This window comes from Tiliqua scincoides, chromosome 3, assembly GCF_035046505.1.
Source record: "Tiliqua scincoides isolate rTilSci1 chromosome 3, rTilSci1.hap2, whole genome shotgun sequence".
Taxonomy (NCBI): Eukaryota; Metazoa; Chordata; class Lepidosauria; order Squamata; family Scincidae; genus Tiliqua; species Tiliqua scincoides.
Genome location: NC_089823.1, coordinates 90,739,342 through 90,762,808, shown reverse-complemented (window position 1 = coordinate 90,762,808; position 23,467 = coordinate 90,739,342). Strand labels below are relative to the sequence as shown.

At 43.8% G+C, this 23,467-nt stretch overlaps 1 protein-coding gene across 1 annotated transcript in view; it reads left to right on the top strand.

Annotated features, from left to right (window-relative positions):
• The first annotated feature begins 206 nt into the window (after positions 1–206).
• Positions 207–23,467, top strand: part of LONRF2 (LON peptidase N-terminal domain and ring finger 2) — a 43,797-nt gene continuing 20,536 nt past the window's right edge. The window contains exon 1 of the mRNA XM_066621681.1: positions 207–1,177. Within this exon, the coding sequence (XP_066477778.1) occupies positions 424–1,177 (754 nt within the window). The 5' untranslated portion in view covers positions 207–423. The remainder of the gene's footprint in view (positions 1,178–23,467) is intronic.

Sequence of the window (23,467 nt, the reverse complement as noted above, 5' to 3'; positions counted from 1 at the left end):
GCGCAGGGCATGTGCGCTCAGCTCACCAGGCCGGGGACGGGGCGGGCGCTGCTGCCCTCAGCCGGGGAGAGGGAGTTATACAACCGCCCGGCGTTGCATAAGCGCCGGAGCCCAGAATAGACTCAGCCAGGCAGCCGACTGCTCGCTCCGGCAGGCAGGGAGCTCCGCCTCGCTCTCCTCCCCCTGACCCCGACGCGTCTCCTGCAGCCGAGAGAGAAGCGCATCGGGCCGCGTCTCCAGTGCCACCGCCCGCTCCCGTCCCGGCGCCCGAGCACGGCGGCGGGGGCGCCTGAGAGCCGCTGGGGTGGCGCCCCCTTCCTCCTCCTCGCGCGGAAAGGCTGCGCCTGGCCATGAAGCCATAGCGGCGGCGGCAGCAGCAGCAGCAGCAGCGACCGCGCCACCACACCCACCAGCCCGGCGAAGATGGAGCTGGGGGCCGCCCCCGAGCAGCAGCAGGCGCTGCCGCCGCGCGCCCACCCCCAGGCCCCGCCGGGCCCCTGTGCGGAGATGCTGCAGGTGGCCGAGGAGGCTTTCCGCGGGGGGCAGTTCGCGCTGGCCGCCGAGATCCTGAGCTCGCAGTTGGCCGAGCTGCCGCAGCCCGAGCGGGGCCTGTGCCTCCGGCAGGGGGACGCGCTGGCCCGCGCCGGCCGCATCGCCGAGGCTCTGGACTCGTACAGCGCCGCCGCCAAGCTGGCCCGCCTGCGGCCCGAGGAGCTGCGCGAGCTGGCCCACGGCTTCGCCCTCACCCTCCGCCACAAGGAGCTGCGGCTGCCTCCGTGGCCCGGCGGCGCGGGGGGGCCCGAGCCGCCGGGGGACCCCGCCTGCTGCCGCCCCCCGGAGCCCCTGGGCTGCCCGCTGTGCCTGCGCCTGCTCTGCGAGCCGGTCACCCTGCACTGCGGGCACACCCACTGCAAGCCCTGCGCCCTCAGCTGCGGGGGGGAATGTGCCCGCTGCGCCCCTCGCCGCTCCCCGGGCGCGGCGGCGGCGGCGGCGGCGGCGGGAACTGCCCCCCCTCCTCCTCCTGCTCTCCGCGTCAACGTCGTCCTGGGCAGCCTGCTGGAGAAGTGGTTCCCGGCAGAGAGCAGGGCGCGCCGGCTATGCGCCGAAGGCGACGCGCTGTGGGAGAAGCAGGAGCTGCCCGCCGCCCTGGAGAAGTACAGCAAGGCCCTTGAACTCGGTGAGTGCCGGCTGGGGCCCCAGTCAGAGCCCAAGCCTGTGCGTGTCTACTCGGAAGTAATTCCCACTATAGTCATTGGGGCTTACTCCCAGGGAAATGTGCATAGGATTGGAGCCATAGGTCAGTCATGTCAAGTACCAAAGTGACACACACACAAAGTCTCATGCTCACACACGCAATCTCTCTCACACTCATACACACACATGCAGTCTTTCACACTCTCACACAGAAACACAAAAACTCTCACATTCATACACACACTCACACAATCTCTCACACTCACACAGACACAAAAAATTCTCACTCTCACACACAAAATCTCTCTCTCTCTCTCTCTCTCTCACACACACACACACACACACACACACACACACACACACACACACACACACACACACACACACACACACACGGCATTCAATGACAGGGTCATACCTCACATGCCTGTGCGCTGGCATGTTGTTTGACCCAGAAAGGATAAAAACAGGCCAAGTTGCATTGGCCGCACTTATCTGGAAACAGATTAGTGATTTCCTGATAACAAGGAAAGCCCCACTTCTGTTCAAACAAACACCACCATGCAAGGGTGTCTGAGTGTGCTTGGTCATCTCCATAGTTGTGTAATGTGGCACACGGTTCAGGTTACTGGAAAAGGATCACACCAGGCATGTTATTATTCAGGGACCCTCCACTTGAAACATGCCCACTTGATGCTTTTCAGCCATAATGTCACATCTCGGAACTATGTGGCCTGTTGTATAAGGTGCTGTGTGGAACTGAGGCTCTCTGAAATCATGACCATTTGCTTGTTCTATGGAAGAGAGGAGAGATTTTGCAGTAGGGAGAGCCTCTTCTTAAAATAAGGCTGTATTCTCCAGCTACTGTCTGTTGCGTCTGTGGGAAATGCAGGAAGTGGTCAGAAGTGTGGTATCTTCTGAAAGAAAGTTCATGTTTTATTTTGTGGGTCAGGCCATGATCCTTGCAGTGTGACCAGTTGGGGGTGAACTGTGTGATCGTCCTGGAGTGTGGGATTGCATAAACATTGCAAAGCAGTTGTGACAGACATGCAGCCATGCTCGGGATGTGTGACAGCTCAAAGGTGAAAGAATTTTCAGGTCAGAAGATGTAACCTGAGAAGTGGGTCTTGTTGCATAGAAGCTTCCATAACATAGACACTTTATGACTGAAAGTTGAGAGGGGATGTGGCTTTGAAGAAGTAGGTCATGTGGTACCAGGTAAAAAGCTAATTTGGCTCTTTGGTCATGTGGGAAACAAGTGCTGTGTTGTTGAGCTTTATACCTGCACCTTGACCAGTCAGTGCAAGCTGGGTGTGTATCTTACTGTTGGTCCCCATATAGTAAACAGCAAAGGAGTTGCCTAGCAGGAGCAAGGCAGAGTGTAAAGCATCCTGGAATCTGACAGCTGCAGCCCAGGGATACTTTAACTCAGGGATAACCTTAAACTCAGGTGTAACCAGCCATGGATTTGGAGCATGTCTAGTGTTTGCTCTTCAGTGTTTTGTGGAAACAGTTCCCTCTATAATTGACAGCAAGAAACCAAGATTTGGGAACAGAAATTAGAAAAGTTCAGATCCTGGTTGATTTTTTTTCAGAGCCTCATTGCTTTGTCCCTATAATTTTTGTGCATGAGAGATTCTAATTGGTAATGCTGAATAGACTTTATCTCAGAGCTTAAGCACTCCTGTTGCATTGACTTTGGGGTTCCTTTTATGTTGATCAGTCAGGCACTAGAAGTTAGAACAGATGAGTGGGAAAGAATTCAAAATATTTGTTGATAGTGTACTGGGATAGGTTAAAACATAACTTAACCCATTTCTGCCCCGTCCACAGGTGTACACATTTGATCCCTGTTGTGTATATGCAACATTGGGCAGAATTGGCTTAATGTGCAGGAATCTTGGAATGGATAAGCTCCCAAAGTTTGTGCTTCAGCAGTGACTCATCCACTTACCCCCCCCCCACCACACACATGTTCATCAGTGTCCAGCAGACGTGATAGCAGTGCATACCATTTTCATCTGTTATCTTTCTGCCTTCCTGTAGAAGTGGCTGAGAATGAATGAGATGACACTTCCTGCTTGGCAAAACTTCTAAAATATGTGCAGTGTGGGTTAAGGTCATGCAAATACTCTTTATTCAAACCTCAAGATCCTAACAAATGACTTCCTTCCCATTCTTACTTTGAGACTTTCTCTACTGTTCAAAGTAATGTTCCCCATCACACAAATTGCAACAGCAATTATGTCCTTACAGCGGTTTAACTCTACCTTGTTTGGCAGTGTTGTACATGAATAAATGTATTTGGACAGAAGGAATGAAAGTTCCAGTAATGTGACTGTTACATTTATCTTGAATTGACACTGGAATAACAGTGTCTGGAGCATTCTGGTGTGCTGTGCTTTGGGCTTGGCATATGCTTATTGTATTCACTTTCCCAGGTTAGCCTGACCTTTTGAAATGCCAGCAGGGAGGAGAACTGTTGAATAATCTAATAGGCTGTTGTGCTCAAAATCACCAGAACTGAAAAGGCCCTGCTTTTTCCAACAATAGTTCTCACTTCTCTGGCACATGTTATACCAGAGGTTAGTTGGGAAGCTTCTTTGGAAACAAGAGCATTCATCCTTTTCTTTAAAGGCCAGTTTTGATACCATTAAATGTATAACTTCTAAGGTGCCAGGAAGGAATTCATCCAGTTCCTGGAACAGAGTTTGTGTCTGAGTGGTCCTTTTATAAAGCTGAAAACCACTTTTCCTAATTTCATTGTGAAACACATAACGGGAATTTTGGAAACTTGAGTGTGAATGGGGAAAAAAAACCAGAAATCTGAATGCACAATGTATGTCATGCACCCTAAAATGACTTAAAGTTGGTGCCCAGAAGGAAGGGGAAAGTTTGCCTTTGTTAATTCGGTAAGGCAAATTGATGTAACTAGAATGTATTCATTGTTGTTTTCAGCTACTGCTCTTAACTTTTTAAAGCATTGCTGCAGTTGTCAGGATTATAGCTAGAAGTAGAAAATATTTTGGGGAGAGTAAAATTGGGAAAAGCACTCAGTAAAATTTAGTATAAATACATTATCCATGAAATCATAGGACACTTTAAAAAGCTCTTTTCAGAATCTTGATTTAGCCCATTCTTGGGTTCACAGCTGACTGTAATGTTTTACGCTTAGGTTAGGGTGACCATTATAAACTCAGAAGGCGAGGAGCTGCATTTTGTGAATAATGGAATGGTACGTGAATATCAGTCTTGAATGCACCAAGGGTTGTACTGTTATGTGTGTATTCTTTAGTGTATGTGTGTATTCTTTAATGCTACTTTGACAAAGCATTTGGATGCTTAGGGCTACTCTCAGCTAGAAACTGAAGTTCATTTTGCATTGTTGGATATTATTTCCAGTAAATGCAATGTGGTAAAGAATTTTAATTTTGAAACCATAGCGTTATGTTGGTCACTCTGTTTCAGCAGTTCTTATGGTTTGAGACCTCTTGCAATGTGTGGAAATTATGAATTCTGAGAAAGTTTTGCTTAATACTTGTAGAAGGAAAGCAGGTAAAGTAGCTGGCTCAGTGACTTGCAAGATGATGGGCAAGGCTGCAATTGTGGGTAGATATATGAATTCTGGGTTCAGATGTTCTTTTTCTTTCCCCCCAGCTCTGTAAATATGGGGACTGGAGCTGAAGTGTAGGAGCTCAGAAATATGACCAGGCAAAGATAGAAGACAAGATTCCTGGTATTTGCAACAGGCAAACCATTCCAGAGGCTCTGTATTAGAGCTAGTTGCAACACCTGATGTTTAAGACCTCTGTTCCCTTGTCTGCTTGAGGTGGACTCCCAGGCCCAAGTTAAATCCCAACTTCAGTTTATGAGGTATTTTGTTTAAGCCCACAGTTCCTGATGCAAATGTGATGAATGAAAATAGAAACTTTTCCCCCCCTTTAGCATGAGTTGCAAATGGGGCTTGCTTGATAGTGCTAGACCTCTTCTCTGAGGTCAGGTGAACAGGCTGTCCTTTGAAAATACTTATGTATTTTCTCACACATTTAGCTTCACACAGTGCTTCTCACACATTTAGCACCAGGACAAACTTTTTAGAATGAGAATCTGTCAGGACCCACCAAAAGTGGTGTCATGACCGGAAGTGACATCATCAAGCAGGAAATTTCTAACAATCTTGGGCTGCAATCCTACCCACACTTACTCAGGAGTAAGTCCCATTTACTATCATTGTTAAAAGAATATACATAGTAGCTTGTTAAAAGTACAGATCTGTAACATTTCCCTAAATGCAGCCACATACCATGGTAGCATCACGTCTAATATATTAAAAATAAAATATTGAAATGAATGGGGACCCACCTGACATTAGCTCGCAACCCACCTAGTGGGTTCTGACCCACAGTTTGAGAAACACTGAAAGAGTTGAGCAGAGGAAGTTAGTTATCTGATCACTAGTTGTGGGAAAGATAGTTCCTAAGATAGCTGATAGCTGGCAAGATATTAAGACCTACCTGAAGTGGTTAGGCACATGCAAACACTGCTCCATACTTAAACATTCTTAAAACAATACTACGTAGCATTGCCTGACATTCGTTTAAATGCAAAAAAAGTGTACACAAGGTAGCAAACACGTGAAGATACAGATAGCTTTCCAAATACATACCTGCATCATGGATGAGTGTGTTGTTTTAAAAGCATGACGCAGATGAAAGATAAATGGAATAAAATGAAAACAAGGCCCAGCTTAATCACACTGCATCTAGTTATCAACAGTGAAATGCTTTACTGCCTTGCAGTTTATGACTCATCCTGCAGCATTTCTAGAAAAGCCTTCCTCCCAGGCTGTGATGAAAGGGCCCTTATGTAAAAAGTGCTAGTGTTCTTGCTATGAGACAATAGGCAGTCAAAGACTTATTAGAATGGTTACCTCTTACCTCCTTATGGTAAAACATTCACTGTGAACTACTAAAATAACTAGGCATGGCTTAAATCAAAACCGCTAACCTTTACTGATTATTGATAGCAATTCAAAGCAAGCAGTTGTCAGCCATCTTCAGTTAGCATCAATCATACATGGTTTTTTCCTTCATCTTGAAATAGCACTTGTTACTAGGTTTGTTTTCAGAACCTGTGCACACAGAGAAATCAGTTGCACATGCAGGTATCAAGGGCAGTGGCCAATGGCACAATGCAGTGGAGTAGTATGAAAGAAGGAGGGAGGAAAGGTTAAAGGTGTCACAATAGATAACTTTTTAATAATACAATAACAAACATAAAATGCAGTGCATTCAACAGTCACCCACACAAGTAAGCTCTAAACATGAGTAGTTTCTAGGCAGAAAGGAGAAAAAGAAATCCTTGTAAGGAAATTGGGAAATGAAGGACACAAAGAGAGAGAAGAATGAAGGGGAGAAGGCTGTAGGGGGAATCAGGAAAGTTTCCTAAGGGGATATGGGCTGAAGAACCAGGGTTTTTGCAATAGTGGGAGGAGAGAGGAGAGAGAGACTGGGGGAAAAAGAGAGTGATGTGGGAGAACACCCAGGCTCCATCTGCAGCACAAGGCTGAGACTGTATCTTTGTTCTCTGTAGCCTGAATCCAACTGCAGGCAAGGAGTAAACCCCTTGCTGGACCATGAAATCACTTCTCACATGGGAGAAGCTTGCCTGTGTCCCAGACCTCCAAGAAAGGAATCAACTGGAATTCGGGGCCTTCCTTGTTCTCAGAGTTCTTGATGGATTGGTTAGGGAAAGTATTTGGGCCTCTTCTTAAAACAGATCACAAGTTCTATTCACACTGACTCTGAGGTGGAAAAGATAGAAGCACTAAGCATGTCACCAATTTGGCTGTACATGGGACACTAAAGAAGGCAAGGGTTGTGAGCCAATAGGTTTGGCAGTGTTGCCAAAAGCCAAGGTGACTGATCTGTATCTGCTGGGGTTGCTGGAAATGTTGCAGGGATTGTGGGGCTAAGGTGCCAAAGGCAGCGATCTCTTAATGTAGGGGTGGGGAGACAGGCAGAAAAGGTTATGAAAAACAAACCCAAGAAAGCAAGGCAGTAACTTTAGCTGGTTTCAGGGAGGGAAGCAAGACAAGGGGGCGGAGGTTGCTTTGCTGGGGAAAGCAGTTCTCAAGATGCAACTCAGCAGTGCTGGAGCGGCAGCTTATGAAAGGAAGATGCTGGAGCTATGGTTTGTGGTAGTGCAGGGGGAAGGGAGGTGAGTTGGAAAGGAAAGGAACCATCTGATATGTGTCCTGGGTGCTGACTGTCACAGTGGAGGGAATAGGGGTGTTCAGTGCAGTACCAGTGGATCCACAGCAACAAGGTTAGGAGAGAGCAGATGTACAAGATTACAAGGAACAAGAGGGTCCTTTGACCCTGCTTTTTATACTTTAAATTCCCATAGAAGGATCATAGAAGCTTTTGTGTCAAGGATCTGTCTTTTGTGTCCTGATGGGTCATCCCCAAGGTGGGTGTCTCTGTTTTGTGCTCTGCTGATGGTGCAGCAAGAACTTCTTTATCTGCCCTGGCGGGTTGGGTTCCTTTAGAAAGTCAAAGTTTGGCCTTTTGCTTAAGGCCTGTGGGACTTGAGGCCTCTTACCCAAATCAAAATGCCTCAAGACTCACTTGGGTCATGCTCTCCATTCATGCATCCAGTATCAAGTTCACATCCAAACAAATATGTTGGACAGCCCTGTGTGTACACAGGACATGAGGGTTCACATATTACATAAGGGCAAAGTCCGGTTTGCCACTGACCATAAGCTCAGTAGGGAGTTGCAGACTAGTGTACATTTATGGTGTGCGCTCGCACATGTGTGTGTTTGCAAAGATGCAACTGTTGCATTGCACCTTATATGCTTAAGTGCACACTTAAAATGTCTTAGAGGTAAGTTAAACATGTAATATTTTACTGGGTGAAACTCAAAACCTGTTTGAATTTGCAGAAGTGGTACCTGCACCCCTGCTTTTTCAATGATCAATTCTTTCCACCCTGGGTCCCTTTAGGGAGAAGGGCGGGATATAAATAAAGTTTATTATTATTATATTATTATTCATATATAACCAAATGGTTGGCAACCTTCAGTCTCGAAAGACTATGGTATAAGCCTACAGCACCTGATATTCCCAGGTGGTCTCCCATCCAAGTACTAACCAGGCCTGACCCTGCTTAGCTTCCAAGATCAGGCATGTGCAGGGTAACAGTTGCTGCTATATAACAAGAGCCCATACCTTTGACATGGGGTCTGCTCTTTTGACCTATTTTGTCATGTTTCCATGGTTTTTGTGAATGTGCACTGTGTGTTCCTTGTATGCATTTCACTGTACTTTTTTGTGTATATAACATGTTATTTGGTTTTTCCACACATCGCAAGTGATGTGTAGTGCGTTATTTATGTTTTGCATTTGCAAGCTAAAAAAAAGATTGGGTTCCTTGATGATATCTGGTTTTCCATAGTGCTCTAGTCCCTAACCCAGGGGTGCTCAATAGGTGGATCGCGATCTACCGGTAGATCCCGAGGCAAAATGAGTAGATCGCGGAGTGCCGACCCCCCCCTTCAGGTGCCTCTGGGAGGAAACACCTGGGAGTAAGCCCCATTGAGTACAATGGGCCTTACTCCCGGCAAGTGTGGCTAGGATTGCAGCATCACAGCCTAATCCTAGGCATGTGTACTCAGGGGTAAGTCCTGTTATACTCAGTGGGGCTCAAGGTACACCAACATACATTGTACACATAAATGTTATATGTTATGATGGCGCGAACATTATAAAAAAAAACTCTGGTAGATCTTTGGGCCTTGCTGGGTTTCAAAGTAGCTCTCAAGCCAAAAAAGTGTGAGCACCCCTGCCCTAACCTATAGAATGTGCAGGGGATGCTGGCATATACTTAATTTTGCTTTGTCACAAGCTTAGAATACAGGAATGTATTCACAGCTAAAGAGAACCAGTTTGTGGTGTGCTTCTGGATTCTTTTTTGCTATAGGTCAGGGGCAGTATTGCTGCAAGTGTGTGTGGTTGCAAGCTGAGGACCTGTGACAGTAATGACGGATTTTATGATGAACTGCCAAAATGCAGATTTGCATTTGATGAATTGAGTAATATTTCTACAGTGCTTTGTTGTTTGGCTTACATTACATTATTGTAGTGAAACATGGTTATTAAGCATTGTCTCTTTAAATGGATCTCTCTCCATCAGCATCTTGTGCCTTCCATGTTAGCTTAATATTTTCCTACACAGTCTAACACTATTGGAGAAGGTCCAAAATGAATACAGACAGTTATTACTGGTAGCAGTTTATTATTATGATGGGTATTATTATGGGCGATGAGCCAGGGTGGTGTAGTGGTTTGGGAGGTGGACTTAGACCTGGATGATCCAGGTTCAAATCCCCCCTCAGCCACAAAGCTTCCTGGGTGACCTTGGGCCAGTTACTTTCTCTCAGCCTCACCTACCTCACAGGGTTGTTGTGAGGACAAGAAAGAGGGGAGGAACAGCTGTGTAAACCGCCCTGAGCTCTTTGGAGGAAGGGCGGTATAAAAATGTGAAAAATAAATAAAAATAATTAATCACTTAGTAAGCAATTCATTTGTGTTGTCTTGCCAAGCATTGAGGAAAATCTTGTGTCTCCCCTTCTTTCCTGGATTTCTTATCAGGAGCCACAAAGTGTGGTAAGACTTTTCATGACTGGACAATGCAAACTTGCCAAGTAATGCACACCATAGTAAGCTGTCGTTTCATAAACAGTCATAAACAGTTTCATATGAGCCACTTTTCTGTTTAATTTTTGTGTACAACTGCATAAGTACAATAAGGTGTTCTGATGCCAGTGTTTAAATAAAACTGGTGATCAGTCAAGTCCAAGTATAAATTTTCTTTGTGAAATCAGCCTCTATAAGCTTTGTTTTTCTGTATAGTTTTTCATCTCGCAAAAACTGATGGATTATGAAAGGGCGTTCTCAAGTTCTGTTCTTGGTGAAAAGGACAAAGTGATGGGTTACGAAGTGATTTGTTTTCTGTTTGTTTAATCAAAGATGCCTACTGTAGCTTTGGGCAGTGGTAGTGTGTATTGTTGGTTACATTTCTGTCCTGCGCTTCCTCTATGAATTTCAGTGTTTTTTAAATGCTCGCAAAATCCCTGTGAGATACGTACAGTGAGTGGATCATAGTTGCCTTACAGCCCAATCCTATCCCCAGTTACCTGGGAGTAAGTGCCATTGACTCTAATGAGACTTACTTCTGAGTAGGCAGGCATAGGATTGGGCTGTTAGTGAGTCTCATGCCTGATTTCAACATTTAGTTACAGTTATCTCACAGTGGGTTTCAGTATTTGTTTTAGTCGTTTTGATCCTTTTATGAAGCTTTTGTGCAATGTACTGTTTAGAATGCAGAACTGGTAAGATACAGCAGATGGGCAGATAGACAAGAAGTGAAGTGGGGGAAAAAAACCAAGCATGTTTTAGGGGAGGGTTAGCAGACGATGTGGAAATGACTTGACTGGCTTGGTCCTAAACAAACTTTTGGTGTAAATAGTGAGATTTATTACCTTGACATTATAGAACTGGATTGTTCTATATGGTACGGCAGGAGAAACAAAGGGCAAACTTATGCAAAATAGAGAATGAGAAGGGGAATAAGTGAAGAGGGAAATTCAGATGAAGAATCCCTAAAATTAAGAACCAGGCTTTTGAAAATTATGTTAAGGGTAAGGGAAAAAACAATGCAATAACTACTTAAATAAATATGCTCACAACAACAGATGTGGGAGAGAGGTTATTTTAGCAGTGTATTCTAAAAGTAAAGGAGGGAGAGAGAGAGAGTGACAGAATTTCAGCAGCTGGTTGCATGCTGGCTCTGGTTATTAAATGGAGGAGAGTCCAATCCTATGCATGTCTGCTCAGAAGTTAGTCCCGTTATAAAGGGATTACTCCCAGAAAAGTGTGTATGGAGCAACTCAGTAAGTGTGATTCTAGATTGACTCAAGCTGTAGCTCTGTGTTTTATTCTCTTCATATATAATTTATGAGAAAATGCCATTGATACTGTGATTCTGTAGCAGGCCTCCCAAAAAATTAACACATTAAGGGCACAATCCTGAAGCGCCCATGGGCCGACGCAAGACCCTTGCACCGGCCCAGGAGGGTTGCCAACGTGCCATAAGGCACATTTGTGCCTCCTTGGGAGGAAGCTGGGCCGGCACTCAGATGAGCACCGGCCTGTGGAGGCTGACACAAGCCTCTGTGCTGGCTTCCTCACTGAGGCTTGCGTCGGCCCAGTTGGGCTGACGCAAGCCTCTAGGAGAGGCGGGGAGGAGGCAGGAGGGAGGTGTTCCTGGGTGGGGAGAGAGCAGGCAGCAGGCGGCCCCAGGGGTGGGCGGGAAGTGGGAGGCGGGGTTGGGTTCCAGCATAACTGCCAGATCTCAACCCCTGTTCTCAGGAAGATCGGAACAGCTTGAAGCTGCTTCGCTTTCCTCAGACTTGTGCCACCTCAGGAGGTGGCACAAGTCTGAGAATACCCATTGGGGCAAGGGCGCCTTACCCAAGGGTAAGGGGAAAAGTTTCCCCTTGCCTCTGGCTGAGCCACCTTGGGGCTCTGTCCTGAGCTGGATACCGCGCAAGCCTCTTGGCTTGCCTGTTCCAGCGCAGGATAGGATTGCACCCTAAAATTGAAATATGCGGCAGTCGGAAAAGAACAGATTTCCTGCTTTAGGGAAGAGGGTGAAGTTCTAGCATAGGATGGTGCAGGGTACTTGATAGAGGAGAAGGCTAGATGCTAGACTCTTATAATTTTGTTGTCATAAATGGATCAAACAGAACACTGGTATAGCAAAGGAAAAAGTGTTCCAGTATATAGAGGCTTCTTTGGCATCATTTTTTTTTTGTATCAGATAATAAAAAAATAGACTGAGGGCTGAGGTTGTAATTGGATGATACTGGCTCCACTGGGATGCTCCTAGTATTTTTGAAACTGGCACAATGCAGGAGAGTTTCTTGCATGGATCAATGTACCAGGGTTGCCTGTTCATACTATTTTTTTAAAATAGTGCTTCCACCTAAATGGCTATAAATAGGTTCCCTGCTAGTTACTGGATTCCTAGACAGCTTTGTGTACTTTGGACCTTTATTATGTCTCACAGCAGGCACTCCTGTTGCTGGAATAGCAAACCACCTATTCTCTGTCTTTTTTTCCTCCCCTATCCCAGTTTCCTTTAAGTGTGTTCAGTCTGTGAGCTACTTTAGTTGCTGGCATTCAGTTTCATTTTACTCTGCTTTGTTGACACTATCTGATTTGTTTTAGGTAAGAGTAATACCAGATAATCAAACTGCATGCAAGAAACAAGTGAAACCAAACTAATTGCTCTGAAAAATATTGAAATCAGGTGTAAGGAATAGATCAGAAACAGCCTTTTCCTTCCTCTCATTCTGTGCATTTTAGGAAATTGTGTGGGTGGATTATGCTTATCTTGGTTCAGTCTTGGAACAGCGCCTGAAAATAGAAGTGTGGATATATAAAAATAAGGTATGGCAGGTGGCTGGTTCTCCTTTAACGTGACTTCTTTTTCTTTGTGAAGTACCTGTCAGTTTTGCTTAGCATTCAAAAGTTGTGCTAAAATTGTCTGGACACCGGTGGCAATGTTATTCTGTATACTTACTGGTCTTTTCAGTTTTGGTTGACTGTTGTTACTGCATGTATCAGAAGTTATAAAAATAAAAATTGGCTACCCTGTGTTATTGAGCTTGGCTGAATCCATGTGGGCACTGTTATGTTTGTTTCTATGTAATGGCTTGTAAAAAAAAAAATACACACCTACCCACATGATAAAGCTGGCCAGTGCAATATTTGGAGTTAGATGGCTTGCACATCCTTAAAACAGAAAAAGAAGTAACTGAACTGTTTTTGGAACCAGAGAAACAAGATTGCAAAATCTGTGAAGTCAGGTTGAGCTGCTGAAACATAGTGGTAAAGAGTGAAAACTGCAAGATAAGGACATCTTTAGTTCAAAATTAAAGTTTCACTTCTGTTATGAACTTATTGACTGGCCAATGGCCACCTATCACATCAGCTCCCTTCTTCAATATGCTGGCAATAGCAGTGGCCTTCTGTACAAGGATGTTGTAGGAATCATGCAAACTGAGTGAGTGTGACATCTAGAAGACTTGAAATACTTTGAAATTCTTGAAATTTCATCTTGAAAGACTTACTAGCTATTGTTAGTAAGAAAGCTACAGTCATAAAATATGTTGCTTTCTCTTACCAAAGCAGTTTTATGTTACTGAAATGGGGTTGATTTTGGCAACAGAAAGGAGGTTATTTCTGCTCTCTGTTATACAATTTAGTAAACACTGAATTTTGTAACGTGCATAAGTTTTAAATCAATGATGGCATTTTTTCCCCTTCTTGTTTTTCTGATATAGAACTTTTTAACCTTCCTTTGGCTCATTTAAGTCTACCTTGTCTGGTTTTCTTGGGATAGCTACTTGCTCAATGTTTGACATTCTGCTATTGTGTCTCAATATTTGGGGGCCACTTGTTTGTTTAAAACAGAGCCACATAGCTTCTACGTTGACAGGTTTTGATCCTTTCAGCTTTTATTAGCTCTCAGGAACTTAGTGACCTCTTTTTGCGTGCCTTCTGTTTTACATTAAGCTGGCTGCTTCCTCAATGTCATGTGCAATTGAATGAATTCTTTATTGCAACTATTTGGTAATTAATACAGTTTCCAAAACAAACTGGACTGACACAGAGATGGAATAGAGCCTTTCACTCTATTTGGTCAGTGGTTCCTAAACTGTGAGCCATGGCACCCAGGAAGCCACAGAATCCAGCTGGGGAGTCACAGAATCCTCACAAAAAAACTGCCACCCTATACAATGTAGAGGAGTGGATCTCAAACTGGTGGGTCATGACCCACCAGTTCGTGTAAAGGGTCCCCTATCCCTTTAAGGGGTGGGGAGGAGGGGAGGGCAATGACACAATCCGCAGGATCATGTCACTAACAGAGTGGAAGGAGGGTGCTTTTATTTACAGGTGACTGCAGGACATTGCAGGAGGTCTGGGGAGCCCCAAGCAGCCCTCCGCAGGGCACCCCGATGCTTAGAACGTTGAAAGAAAGCGGGCACAAAGCATCGGGAAGCCCTGCGGAGGGCTGCTCGGGGCTCCCCGCACCTCCTGCAATGTCCTGCAGTCACCTGTAAGTAAAAGCACCCTCCTTCCACACCCATTAGTGATGCAGTCCTGGGAATCATGTTGCTGTGCTCACTCCTTCAACTTCAAAGGCTTACCCTGGGAGTAAAACTCCTGGGATGTTTGAGAACCATTGATGAAGAGGTTTGTAGCTCTAATGGGGAGCCATGACCAATGGCTCAATAGGTCAAGGGTGCCACCAGTCAAAGTTTGAGAACCATTGATGAAGAGGTTTGTAGCCCTAATGGGGAGCCATGACCAATGGCTCAATAGGTCAAGGGTGCCACCAGTCAAAGTTTGGGTGCCACCAGTCAAAGTCATCTAATCATCCACTGTATTAGATGATTACCTTTTGAAAGAGACTTATTGTTAAATGTGTTAACATATCCACCATGTACCAGAAATAACTGCATTTATTTATTGCGTGTATTTGCATTTATTATTTCTGATACAAAATATGGCTAAGCTGTCTCTCCGCTCCTCAAGTTCTCTCTCATACAAAAGACATGTTTAACTAGCTTTATTTCACTATCGTGTTAGATATTGTGGGTGAAAAACCCTTCTTATTCGTTTTAGGTGTTCACTGTCTGACTCTTCTAGCATAGGTGATTATGAATGTTCTAAATAAAAAGAAATGTTTGGTACCTTCTGTTTTAACAGAAGATATGTATCAAAGTTCATAGTCATCCTAGACCATCCACCCTCTATCTAATAGTACAGGCATGCTTCCTTATCCATGGGGGTTCCGTTCCGGATATGGGCTAATGCCTGTCCCCGCGGTCCTGAGGGCTGCCCCCCTGTGGAGGTGAGGGGAGCTCTGCAGAGGGGTTTCTGAGCTCAGCAGAGGCCAGGGATGCTTCCTTACCCCAAGGAGACTCTTGGTACTAGCCCAGCGCCCATAGGATGTGGTGGGCATTTTGGCACTGCTGCCTCCGCAGGCGCAAGGGAGGATAGGATTGGGCTGTGAGACAGAGTAGTTAATAACTTGCGCTGTAGATACAGTATTGTGGTATGTGTTCTGATGAATCTGATATTTCACCCTTTAGTAGCTGTCAGACATGGTTCTTCGCTTTGATTCAGAATGACAGTTTCCTTTTATTAGGGTAAGAAAAGAACAGATGTTGAAAATGAACTGTTTAAAAACTAAGGATGGAACTAAAAGTAAAATGTGACCTCCTCATATGTTCTCTGCAGGCAGGCACTCTACTGCCAGTTTAGAATGCAGAACATTGGTATCTTTTATAAATACTGTATAGGCAAAAGGATCTCAGAGAATTCTTATTTAATAGCTCTTCTTTCTAAGAATATTATTATGCCTGATGTTGTAGTAACTTGACAGGTCAGAAGATCTTTTGTTATACTTTAAAATCCAAGACTCCAGATTTGTAAAATCATCTCATTATCCTTTTGTAACTTTTGAGCATGTCCGAGGCAGAGATGTAAAATTTTGGGGACAATGATTTTTTTTCCTAGTATTTTCAGGGGAAAAATTGAAATCTGAGGGAAAATTTTTGAAATATGCAGTACAGTAGTTACTTTAATATCAACACTTACCTTTTTTTTCTTTACTGTTTTAGCACCATACGATGCATCATTTATAACTTGGTTAGCATATTGTATTGTACTATCTGATGTTTATATGAAGTCACACTATTTCAAATAGTACTGGAAGTGCAACATGTGTGGGCTCATTTTTGAAATAGCATGGTTATGCTTCCCACCAATCACATTTGTATAAACTGTAGAACTCTTGTTGGAGAATTTGACATTTTTGTTCCCTCCATTCAGCAGTATAGTGGGAATTTCCAAAATTATTTGTTTTAATAGCAGGGGTCTAGCATTCTTTTCTCTTGAGGATCAGTTGATGGAAGAATTATATCTGATGCTGTCCTTTTCTACAGGAAAATGAAGCCGCATTCATTTTCATCATCATACAGCCTCTGTATCATACAGAGGCATCATACAACCTCTGAAACATCTCTGCTTTCTGAATTACCTGCTTGGGGGGGGGGGAGGAAACAAGACATCAAAGCGAACTTTGTTCATTCGGAATATGTGGGGGATATCACTAACTAAAATAGAATCGTATTTTATTGACAGATGATGTTAGAGGTCTGATTGATACCCACATTCAGCTCTTGATGATTTCTTCTTTTACCCAGATAAATTAATTTAATGCCTATAAAACAGATGTGGGCTGAAGAAAAACATACCAAGAACTGAACTTGTAGCACATGTTGAAATTGGATGTTCTGACCTTTAGAAAGGAACTTATCATCCCACTCCTTTTCAAAAGCATCAAATTTGCCATTTCTGAAATCCGCTCTTCCAGTTATTGCACATGCACAGAAAATATCATGCAGCAGGAGTTATGGTTACCTAGAGACTGGCGTCAGTTCTCGTCTTTTGATGCAATGTAGTATTTTTGTTGTTGGGTTATTTTTTTCTCAAATCGTACTTATGCAGTGATTAACTCTCTAGGCTCCTTGGTTGCTGAATGTATTTCTAGTACATTTCAAATGTCCAGAGATTTGGAGCATGACATAATCTGTATGCCGGTAGTACCCAACTCTGGTTTTCTTTTCCTTCTGTGCTTGTTCAGACAAGGTCCTGTATAAATTAATGCTCATAGTTGGACTGGATGAGGTGACTAGACTGGAACTCCATTAGACAAGATGGCGATGCTGATGGTGGGTGGGTCTTCTAACCTGGAGTTCTCCTTCTAACTCGTACTCCTTCTAATCAGGAGTATGCCTTTTCTAGATGGAGATCATACTCCTCAAGGAGCAGACTTACAACCTTGAGGTGCTCCCAAATCTTGTGTTGCTTCCAAATCCACTGTGGCTAGGAGTGTGTTTTCTCCAGATGTGGCTCTACACTAGCTGCACCATGTCCTAGGGAACATAGGACTGTTGCTTGCTCTGGTAATCTTACTATTGTGATGTAAACATGAGATTTCTCTGGGGGGACATCTCTGTTTAGAAACATGAGCTGGAAAATGCCTAGAGAGACATTCCTTTGAGGTTTGCCATCTGTGAAAAGCCTGTGCACCAGAAACTAGACTGATCATGTGGCTGAACCTGTATTCCTGAGGTATTCAATCTGTGCGTCCCGCCTCCCTAGTGAGGCGTGGCTGGCCTCCAGAGGTGTCACCAGGCATCTTGGGGAGAGAGGCTGCTCTGCTGCACATGCTGCTTTTTTGCAGCTGTGAACGAGGTGGGCGGGGCAGCATGAGGCTGGGAGGGCATGTGAAACATAGTGGGGGGAGGTGGGAGAGAAGGCTGGCTGGGTAGGCAGAGGTGCTGCATCTCATCATGGAGCTGTCTCCATGTGCAACCTTGCCCCAAGGACTACATTTCCCAGTGTGCCCCTCGCCCTGGGCATCCTGGGATTGGTCAAGGCTGCTTGGGAAAGAAGGGACCAACCAGCTCTTAGTGGGGGGGGGTGTCCAAATGCCCCAGACTGCATCCCTCTGTCTTGCCTGGGGGGAACAGGGGTAGCATCTGCATGTTGGGTGTGTGTGTGTGAGAGTAGCCCCCATCTACTTTGGGGTGAGTTGTAATCTTGCTGGGTGTGGCTGCAATCCATTCCACACTTTCCTGGTAGTAAGCCCCAGTGACTCAAATGGGGCTTACTTCTGAGTAGACCTACATAGGCTTAGGGTCTGTGTCAGCTTAACCAAGGATCCTCACCATTCTCTTTTTCCTCCCCCTTCAAAAAAGAAAAAAAGCCACTCTTGATGGCTTTGTCTCCAAAAATTGATTAAAAATAAAAATACCCATTCCTTTTTAGCCATTCCCCTTTTTCCTCCTGCCTTCTTTTGGGGTGGGGGGTACTCTGTTGGCTGCTGTTGTAAGACAAAAGGCACACTCCTAGGTAGGTCTACTCAGAAGTAAGTCCTATTGTGTTCAGTGGGACTGACTCCCAGGAAAGTGGGGTTAGGATTCCAGCCAAACAGTCTCTAGGTCTCAGTTTGCATCAGTTTGCAGTTAGTAGATACACACAAAACAAAGTCTTCCCCTCCTGCAAATTCATCACTTCCCCCCTCCCTTTCTAAAACCCTCCAGGTGTGCTGCTAACAAACTCAGGGCACAATCCTAACCAGGTCTACTCAGAAGTAAGTCCTATTTTGTTCAATGGGGCTTACTTTCAGGTAAGTATGGTTAGGATTGCAGCCTCAGAGTGCTGGCAGTCTTGTTTCTAGTGTATAATTATAACACCTTCACCCCCATTTTGGGGGTAACTGAGGTGAGGTGTTGTGATGGGGAGCCGTGGCCAATGGCTACAAGGATCAGGGGAGGCATGAGCCGGAAAAGTTCGAGAACCACTGCTGTATTTTGAAACTTTTTTCAGGCCTGCTACATTGACAATTTTAGGAGGATGATAAGATGTACTTATTTCATTGGCCCATTGGAGTACCTGCAATTTACTCTTGAACAAGATGTTTTATGAGTGCATAGCATTTTTTAATGTTACGATATTTATATTTTTAATTTTTACTGTACACTACTTAGAGTACTATATAGTGGAAAGATTGCTCATAAATTTAAAGGATGATTGCAAGTGTTGCAGCAACATTTTCAAGAAGTACTTGGATGCCTTGTAGATTGTGTGTGTGTGTGTGTGTGTGTGTGTGTGTGTGTGTGTGTGTGTGTGTGTGTGTGTGTGTAAGCAATTTCTTTTATAAAGAAATGAAAGTTTGCTGCTAAGGACTAATTTGGAGTTTGTTCAATGCTGGCAATATTCTAGAGATGAATTCAATTTTTTTTTTGTTTTAGCCAAATGTCATAAAAAGGAAAAGTTAAATTTTCTTTATCAGACCTGAGCTGATATTTCCCCTAAGTAAAGACCAACTGTATTTGTTCTGTAAATTAAATTTTCTTCTTACATTGTGCTAATACTAATGGGGATGAAATAGAGTTCTGTTTTTAACAATGGCCTTAAAATCATGCTACCCTTATTTCAAAGGGTTATTCTTTATTCCAGAAACTTATAGGGTGAGCTGTACATTAGATTGTTCCTGCACCACTGAAAACATCAGCATAAAAATGTCAATCCTGGGCACAACCAACTGCAAAATGAATAGCACTGCAATACTATAGAAAGAAAAGCTAACATAGCAACATTGACATGATCTCACTATATCTCTGGCAATTCTACTGCTGCTTACCCATCACAAGGGTTTACACCAGTGCTTCTCCCATGTTACTCAGGCACAAAAAAAACCCACTGATCAATGCAAGATGATGGCTGAATGCCCCAATGACATTGTCCAACCCAAGACACCTACACCCTCCCCACACAATTAGAGTGATCCAGAGAGGCTGTGTGGGCCATTCTGCAGTGATGGGAAGTAAGACACACAGCCTCTGCCCCTGGCCTTGCCATGCATCTTCAGACATCTCTCAGGGCCAAATCCCATCCAACTTTCCAGCACTGGTGTAGCTGTGCCAATTGGGTGTGCACTGCATCCTGTGGTGGGAGGGCAGTTATAGAGGCCTCCACAAAGTGAGGGAACATTTGTTCCCTTGCCTTGTGACGGCATTGCAGCTGCAGTGCTGGAAAGTGCGGCCCTTGGGCATTTAAAGTACGGCCCTAGGAGTCATCTAAAGAAGGGATAAGATGCTGCCACCAGAAAGGCAAAAGGGTGTCTGTCCTCACCCCACTTCCTGCCTACAATGGGAGCCTGATTACCAGGATTCCCTCATCACAGAAGCTGGCTGGCAGAAGAGCACTCTGAAAAATTAACTAACCTGGTTGAGCCTACTTTGCTTCACCATATTTGTATTTGCAGTGTTGGCTTGGAATGATCTGTCAAGGAGTGGGGGCAATAGCTCTTAACTCTAGTCCAGGGGTGTCCAAAATTTTTGGCAGGAGGGCCACATCATCTCTCTGACACTGTGTCAGGGGAAAAAAAGAATTAATTTACATTTAAAATTTGAGTACATTTACATAAGTATACATAAATGAATATATTAAAGATGAACTTATATGAATGAATTAAGATCTTACAATAGCTCAAAGCCTATAAAAGACCTTGCACAAAGCAAGGCTGGTCTTTCCTTTGCTGCTGCTACTGCATCATGGATGTGAAACAGCAAGCAGTGGAGAAAGCCCTCATCCCACAGCTCACGTGATCGGTCAAACAGTCACCCTCACGCTGAGAGCGGTTGCATCAGGCCAGTGCGGGCTCCAACAAATCTCCAGAGGGCCACAGACTCATTGGAAACTGGGGGCTCCCTGAGGGCCACATTGAGATGCCTTGAGGGCCGCATGTGGCCCCAGGGCTGGGGTTTGGGCACCCCTGTGTCTAGTCAGAAGGAAACAGACAAGTAACTTGTAAAAAAATAGTTCATTCCAAACAGCAAAAACAAAATAGACACAAACATTTTGGAAGTGAAGTGAAAATTAGTAAAGTCTAAAGCAGGGCAATATTCAAAAAAGTCTATTTATGATTGGGATTCGTTTGAAACTCATTGAAATTATCTCATATATGTCTCTACAGCAGAACTTTCTGGTTCTCTACTGGGAATAAAATATTCATTCTTTTTCTTGCTATATATTTGAATCATGGTCATCAGCAGAAAACTTCTCTAATCCATAACAAAGCAAATGAAGATTCTTCCACACAGTGTATCATGTTTGTTTTTAAAATTGGTATAGATTTTAGTAAGAAAAGCTAGCAAAACTTCTATCCTATGAACAATATGCCCAAGCAACTTAGTAAATTGGAATTTTAGTGCTGTAGTTTCTCCTTTTTGAGATCTTGCATTGTTATGGCTTAAACAGTGCATTGCGTGCATGCATTTCTAGTGTTTCCTACACTGGATTATATTTGGTGAGCTAGAATGGGTCAAAAGATTATGGTCCCCAATTTGTTAGCAGGATCCTAACTAATTAAATGGTGCAGCTCATCTGGGTGTCACAAGGAGTGAGTGAAGACAAACAAGGTATAATAAAGATTGGATAGCTCTTGTGGAGTCAGGCAAATAATCCAAGCCTCACAGTTCAGAGAAGTGTTGTCAGTTAGTCTTAGCAGAATTCTTTGTGAAGAATTTATGAGAAATTTCCAACTCCTGGAATTCTAAAGAGGCTGTACCATACCTGCTGTGGGAGAGGGGAATACTTTCCTGACTACATTGTAGTCACATCATGTATGAGCTCTTGGCTATGTTGGTATATTATCAGATATTTTAATATCAAATTAATCAAACTCTCAGACATTGAACCTGCAAATATAATTATTGTAAATTTTCCTGTTACTTTGTTTGGACAGCTGTCATGATTAAAGAACAACCGCCATATTCTGAGTTAGGGAGCAGTTCAAAAGAATGAAACATAAGTAGCTAACCCATTTTTTGCTCAGTCCACTGGGGCACACATTTGATCCCTGTTGTGTGTATGCAACATTAGGCAGAAATGGTTAAGGGAGAACGAACGGAATACACTTAGCATCATGTTTTATTTAGTTCTAAACATACAGCTAAATGTTTGGAATCCCCACTGTGAGGGAAACTAGACCACTGCAAAATTTTATCAGAAATTTAAAATTTTACAGAAATCAGAGATGCTAATGAAATCTGCCTTTGTTAGGATTAAGCTGCCAGGGAATCACATGCTGGTTGCATTGCTGGGCATTGCTCATCTTTCATTGTAGATGCTGCCTGTTGATTATTGTGATGCTAAATCTGACTACCTGAATCAGGGACAGGCTTGAGCTGGGGCCTTGAGATTCTCAAGGGCTAGCTGACGCCCACAGATATGAAATAATGTGCTTGGCTTGAACAGCTGGGGATTCTTAGGAAATTAATTGCTTTTACTGTAATACAGTGGAAAGAAGAATACACTTTTCAAAAAGTTTGGAAAAGCATATCTGCAAAACTTAATGTTACCATTCATTTCATGGATGGTTTATTAATAGCAACTAGTCATGGAAGGTTTATGCTACCTCCCAGGTTCAGCAGCAGAATCTCTGAATTCCTGTTGTAGCGGAACAGTGTTGTGGGGAGAAGTTAGCCTTTCTCTCCTGCTTATGGGTTTCCCAGAGGCAGCTACTGGGTCACTGTGGAAGACAGGATGCTGGACTAAATGGGCCTCTGGCCTGATTGAGCAAGGTCTGTCGGGACCCTCTGGAAGTGAAGTCATTAACCTGGGCATGATGTCATGGCCGAAAGTGACGTAATCAAGCAGAAAATTTCTTAATATCCCCATATGACAAAATCAAATCAATCAATTAAGTTATTGATTGATTTGTCCTAATCAACTTTCCAGCACCAAGGTAAGGGCAGTGCAACTCTGAGGTAAGGGAACAAACCTTGCCTTACCTTGAGGAGGCCTGTGATGGCCCCCCAACTGCAGGATGCAACATGTGCCCCATTGGAACAGCTATGCCAGTGCTGGTAAGTTGGTTAGGATTGCACCCTAAGTAAATTAAAAGTTTACAATAAGTATAAGTTTAAAAATGCATTTGAAACAAAGAACCCTCCTAACCATACCAAACAGTTGCTGTTCTGTTTAAAAAATAATTATCCAAACATCCAAAGGTTGCAATTCTATCCACACTTACCTGGGAGTAAGCCCCATTGACTATCATTATTAAAAGTATATACATAGTAGCTTGTTCAAAGTACAGATCTGTAACATTTCTCCAAATGCAGTCACATACCATGGTAGCGTCAAATCTAATAGATTAAATATAAAATTCACGTTGAAATGAATTGGGACTCAACTGAAAATGGCTTGTGATCCACTGAGTGGTTCCTGACCCACAGTTTGAGAAATGTTGATTTAGTGCGCTCATATCTGTGCTCCTTGTATATGCCTTCCCCCCCCCCCCAATGAGAACTGTATGCAAAATTTTATTTTTACTTTAAAATATAAAGTAGCAATCTGTAAAGATCCCGCTGCAGGTCCATGTTACATATAAACTTGGAGGATTTGTGATTTGTTAACTAGCTAGGGTAGGAACAAACCTGGATCAAGTCATAATTAAATCCTGATTTGCTATCTTTGCTAGTTTTAACTCTTGCAAGTTAACAAATCATGCAAACACAAAACTGCAGTTTGCTCTTAAAGAGAAAACAAAAACT